General features: G+C 33.6%; 1 protein-coding gene across 4 annotated transcripts in view; it reads left to right on the top strand.

Moving 5' to 3' along the window:
* The window catches only part of LOC102673581 (semaphorin-2A), a 259910-nt gene extending 253617 nt beyond the window's left edge, over positions 1-6293 (top strand). For all 4 annotated transcript variants that reach the window (XM_031514004.1, XM_031513998.1, XM_006608692.2 and 1 more), the window contains 4 exons: positions 1430-1706; positions 3051-3498; positions 5003-5281; positions 5379-6293. In XM_031514004.1, the coding sequence (XP_031369864.1) occupies positions 1430-1706; positions 3051-3498; positions 5003-5077 (800 nt within the window). In that variant the 3' untranslated portion in view covers positions 5078-5281; positions 5379-6293. The remainder of the gene's footprint in view (positions 1-1429; positions 1707-3050; positions 3499-5002; positions 5282-5378) is intronic.
* Positions 6294-6414: the final 121 nt, after the last annotated feature.

The raw sequence follows: 6414 nt of genomic DNA, 5'->3' as shown, positions 1-6414 counted from the left end.
TCGTAGATTTTTTTTACTTTGGAGTACGATTCTATTTTTTCTTTTTTTTTTTTTTTTGAGACTCGATTGCGTCAGAAGTACACGTTTAAGCCGGGAAATTATGATAAGAAATTTAATTCGGGACGCGTACCAATGTTGGAATGCGTTTTGCGCTCCGCCAGTCGATTTGTCGTCGTGAAACTTGGCAAGATAATCACGGGCGAACTTCAAAGTTCTTGCAGTTGACTCGTACAATCTGCTATTGCAATCGCTGCTTTCGTCTCCCGGCCAACTGTCGAGTGTCTATTACCGCTAAAAACTAATATAATCAGAAGTCCCTACCTGTACAACTATGAACTACAAGAAATGAGTTGCGAAAACACGTCACAACTCTGAGACTAACTACACTTTGAAACTTTCATTATCGATCAATAGCAGATACAATCTTCTAATTGTATGAAGTGAGCGTAATCGCTCTCTTTCATTTACAGAGTATCTCAACTTTTTCCCTTAAAAACTTTGCGAAGTTAAGTTTTACAGGTGAAAATAAGATTAAAATGTCATTCGGTGAAAAATCTATAAATGCTTCATGGAAAGAAATATAAAATTATCAGGTTAGCATTTCTTTATGAAAATATCAAATTAATATTCCTTAAAAATAAAAATCTTTTTCATTAAAAAATTCAGATATTCAGATTTTTCATTGATAGAATTTTTAAAGATGGAATTAACGATGAATAAAACTATAATGTTTGTTACATCTTAAAAATATATCTTGTTCTTTTTTGGATGTGAATGAATGCTTGTTTCCCCAACACGAAATGACATTTTAATCTTAATTTTATTTTATCATTAACAAGAATTTGTACAATGATAAAATCTGTACAATGGTATGAAAAAAATCTGGAAAAAATTATCTTGATACGTGTACAGTGTTAAGGGAAAAGTACTCAGTTTTTAGTTTTACTTCCGAGTGAAAAAATTACGTCAAACTATTTAACACGTTTCGTACGAAGATTGAATTTTAATGGAACTTTATAACGAAATGAGAAAGTTTCGTTGGCGTACTTAATTACGAAAAAATAAGAATTATATCTAATTTTTAACACTTTCATCTTCTTTTAAATTCATCTTGCTTAAATAATGAATGTTTTATAGAATCCAAAAAATATGGATTAGAAAATATGGATCTTCTTTTCTTCAAACACAAAACTATTAATTTGCATAAAATTAATTCTTAAATTATATCTACAATTTAGATATCAACGATATAAAATGAAATACAAATTAAAAAAAAAACATTTAATTTCATTTAAAAATAAAAGTTATCTATCAATTATTCTGGATTCTACTAATAGAACAATTTTCTATTATTTCCACGAATAAATCTAATATCAATCAGATCAATTACCTCGATTTAAATTAAATCCATTTCTTTTGTGTGTTGCAGGTGATGGACGCGTGCACAAAGTTGTTCAATGGATAGACAATAACGGGGAGTCCCAATCTATCCTGTTGGACGTTTTTGACGTGACACCAGGTGAGCCGATCCAGGCGATGGAAATCTCGAAGGAGCACAAGGCTCTTTACGTAGCCTCTGACCATCGAATAAAACAGATCGACTTGGTGATGTGCACACGAAGATACGACAATTGTCTTCGTTGCGTTCACGATCCTTACTGCGGATGGGACAAGGACACGAACACGTGTAAACCTTACGAGCCTGGGTAAGTTTTCATTTTTTCTTTTTTCCTCTTTTCTAAAATGTTATTCTTAATGTGTACATAAATATAGTATTGAAAATATTATGATACTTTCATTTAACTTCAACGATCAATAATTTGATTCATACAACGTTAGCTTAAAAAGCAATCAGAGAAATTAACTCTCAATTAGGTAATTTGGATCATTTGTAAATTGGGTTAATTTAATTTTAAAGTTTAATCATTAAATTAAAATTGGAAATTAATTCTTTTTTGATAATGATAATTGAATCAGTTGAAGTAATGATAAATAAATCAAACGATGCGTTGAACAAAGGAAAAATTGTGCAATATTATAACGTAAAAATAAGAATCTGGAGAAGGTCGTAAATCTTCTAGAATTAAAGTATTAAGCTCAATGATAATGCTCGTTTTTTACGTGAAAATTGTATGAATTACGAGAGGCTTAGCTCTCCATGAAGAATATTACGAAATTTTATTTGTCGAGTTTATTATCTTAAGAATCTTTTTTTTTCCTCCCCTGAAATTATTACTTCATTTATACATTCTGAATGATAGAATGATAAAACGTTAATGAATAAAATTTAATACAATTAAGACTTTTATAAATTTAATATTATCTTCTTTTTTAATATTTCATATTTCACATTGGATGAAATTTAATGCCTCGAATGGCCCACTTAGGTTAATCCGATTTAATTCGAGAGATTTACTCAAGGTATCTATTTCTGTTCTTCTTCTTCTTCAAATTTTCATAAATCGCTTAAAATTCTTTCGAATCTATATCTGTATTCCATTTATCCAGTTATATTATGTATTGTTTATAGAACATTTAAATACATATTCATTTAATTCAATTCATCTTCGTGATATAATATAATCTTCTCTTCTATAATTATATCTACTGCATAGTGCAATGAATGGCCTAGATTTATACCAATACATGCTGTGCTTGCAAATAATCAAAGATTTATTCCATTATCTCTTTAAATTAATATTCCTCAATTTTTAGATATTAAAAACTTTTTAACGAAATTTAATAGGAATAAAGTTAATATAATTATAAATGAAAAAAAAAGAATTGTAGTTTTTCGTTTTGTCGATATACGTGAAAACATAGATTTTCCTTGATTCTGAAAGAAATCAAATTTCAAAATATAAATACAAGAGAACTGAATGACGTTAAGAAATGAATTTTTAATTGTTCCATTTTTAAATAACAATTTAATAACTTCTTAAAATTTAAAAAGGAAAAAATGAAACTTTTCATATCTTCGATCGTTAAACAACAAAAAATACCAAGAAGAATTATACTTACTTAAATATTACCTCCATTCTTTTTTCCAGACTCCTTCAAGACGTGTCGAACAGCACAGCGGACGTTTGCGACAGTAGCGTGGGCAAACGGAAGCTGGTAGTCACCTGGGGCCAGTCGGTGCATCTCGGTTGCTTCGTGAAGATGCCGGAAGTGTTGGCGAATCAAGAAGTCAGGTGGTACCACTACAGCAAGGAGAAAGGCAGGTATCAGATAGCTTACAAGTACGGTGCCGGAGGGGACAAGTTCATCGAGACGTCCGAGAAGGGCCTGGTGATCGTTGGCGTGAACGAACAAGACGCCGGAAGATACGATTGTTGGCTAGGTGGTTCGCTACTGTGCTCTTACAACATCACCGTGGACGCGCATAGGTGCTCGGCGCCGGCAAAGTCTAACGACTATCAGAAGATATACTCGGATTGGTGCCACGAGTTCGAGAAATACAAGTCGGCGATGAAGAGTTGGGAGAGGAAGCAAGCGGTGAGTACACGGCTTCTTCGTTTGTTAATATTTAGAAATGTGTGATTTTTCGAAAAACTTCGGACGAAGTGAACAGATTTTTCGAATTTGTTTTATCAATTTAAGGGAAGATATTATTTTTTTGGGAGAAACATTTGAACATTTCACTAGTTTGGAAAATCAAATTTGCGCGATTCGTTAAAACGTGTCGAATATAATCATCAATCTCGTTTTTATTTTCATGTACATTACTCAGTTTATTGATCTGTTTTTATTCGATGGAAAATAAAATCTCGTTTTTTCGATATCTATTAATTTATTTAAAATAAATATCGCGTTAGCGTTTAAAATAAATGGTTCGATTTTCTTCCCGCGATTTCCTTTTTTATTAAAGATTCTGAAAGGAAAAAAGAAAACTTATAAAAGAATTACCACGAGAAAAGATGGAAACTCGTTTGAGAAAGGAATAAACGTTGGTAAATACGTAATTTGACTCTGAATGCAACGTACCTTTCAAAATTGAATTCATCCTTTATGTTTATAAAAATACAAAAGTTTCGTAGCAAGCTAATATTTACTTCCTACATGAAAAATTCTTTTCCCTTACTACAGATGGTTACGATCCAAAAGGATTAATATAACGAAATATAAATTGAAAATAAAAGCCAAAGATCTCCCCCCATTCTGTATATCTTTTCCATTTAAAAAAGAGATATAATACTCGAGTTTCTTTCATGTTTCTGCATAAATATGAACTCGAGTACCATACATGGAGCATAATCATATCTAAAGCAAAATAGCTTATTATATAGTTTATTCAATCTATTAATTAAACGTATGAGAAAGTATATTAAGTACGTGTAAGTATTCTTTTAAATAAACTGAGCAATTGAAAAACTTTTAATTATTATATTGCGGTTAAATAAAAATTTCTTTTGAAGTAGTTTATTTATTTTTCAAAATAAACTTTTCAGATTGTGCGTGAAAGACACGTGCAACGTTTTCCTTCAATGAAATTACATACAGATATAATCGCTATTAGTATCTCTGGTTATTAATCATTCGATATCGTCAAAATGTTGTATGAAATATTCTCTATCAATTTTATCAAATATCCATATATTTATAGCTCAACAGGTGATTGTAACGAATCAAGTGGAAGTCAATATTTATACACAAACAACCATGTAAATTTTGATACAATAAAACAACCTCTTGTGCAATCGAATTAAAATCGAATTAGCCGAATATTAAAAGTGACAAATCATTCATACTAAATGAATTTCCTTACATCATAAAAATATTTTCCTCCTGTTAAAATACTTAATATTTTTTTTATCTACACGAAAATTGTTTTATATTTCTCAATTTCTAAATTATTAAGAATTATATTAAGTTAATAATAGTTTACCAAAAGGGAAAAGAATTTTAAAAACATCTATTAAATCAAAACCATTTTTAAATTACTAGAAAACGTCCACTCGATCGCCTGCTTGAGGAACCACCGTCCATTTCTCTGTTCCAGCAATGCGCATCGAGGCAAAACGACAGCAATCAAAATCTCCACACAAACGAGGTGTACGGCACCCCCTTGGTCTGATGGAGCCGATCGTTGGAGCCCTCTTCGAGCCGAGATCCGGACACACTGCCACGCACGAGCGTCCTGCCGAGGAATCGCGGTCCATCCACGATCAGTTGGGCGAGCCTCACTCTCCTTCTGACCGGTTACACCACTGCCTTTGTACTTTTTGCCGCTGGGACGATTTTTCGTCTCAATGAAATGTCGTAAAGAAGACAAAAAAAAAAAAAAGAAAAAAAGAAAAAAAAAGAAAATAAAACATATGAAAATAAAAAAATAGTAAGAAAAATGAAACATAAAAAAAAAAAAAAAAGAAAAAAAGAAAAAAAAAGAAAATCAAGCAGTCGAACGTCCGAAAACAGCTCGATCACCGCGACGTCCATCCTCGATCGGTTGGACGAGCCTCGTTCCAACTGTCCCCTCACCTGGAACGTTTCTTTCGATGGACACTCATCTCCCTTTCGACCCAATCGAACCGGATTCCCCGAGAATACTCAACAGAGATTACTCTGAATTCCGTCAGTGCAACGAGGTTGTTTTGTTTTGAAAACGCGCGGTATTCATCGAAAACCCATTATTAATTACGCCGTCAATCGCGTGTAACGCACGCATGCAAGGCCGAGCACACCTAGATAAAATCCGTTTTTCTGTTTTTCTTTTTTTTTTTTTTTTTTCGGATGGACCGAATCCTCCTTCACGAACATTTTCTCCTCATTCGTGTGTAAATAGAAAGACACGGTGAAAGGAAGTGAGAATACGATTCCAGGACGTGGATCGTCTCGAGAGAAGTGCGCTTAAAGTGCGAACGAGAAGGAATGGAAACGCGCCTCGGACCGGAAGAGGAAACAATCGCCTGGACTGTGCTCGCCGATAATACACACATACATATATATATATATATACACACACGGTTCCTAAAAATTTCGTTTCTCACGGTGTGGAATTGTCCGAGACGAAGAGGGAAGAGACAAGAGATCGGGGAAGAGAGCGATTAAGAGATCGTTAAGATCGGCCGTGGTGATCGGGAGGCTGTTCGGTTGAAATAAGGCTCGAATCGTGGCGTCCGTCCGCAATGTAACCCGTTTAGAAACCGGAAATCAATCCTCCTGTTTCCTTAGATCTGTGATACGAACGAGAGACGAGACGAAAGAGAGAGAGGAGAGGCCTCTCGAGCGAGCGAACGGGTTCGGTTGGTCGCTTTGTCGGGTTAACTTGCGAGGTTACAACAGGAGTAAAATACAGGCGACGAGAAGAGGGATAAGATATACCGTAAGCTCGAGCTTCAATGTAGTTTTAACCGAGTCAAGATTGATAAGATCTTGTATTGTGCGAGTTGTTATATCGATTCGATATGATGG

Source organism: Apis dorsata, unplaced genomic scaffold, assembly GCF_000469605.1.
Source record: "Apis dorsata unplaced genomic scaffold, Apis dorsata 1.3 scaffold_44, whole genome shotgun sequence".
Classification (NCBI taxonomy): domain Eukaryota; kingdom Metazoa; phylum Arthropoda; class Insecta; order Hymenoptera; family Apidae; genus Apis; species Apis dorsata.
This window is presented reverse-complemented; position numbering and strand designations above follow the sequence as displayed.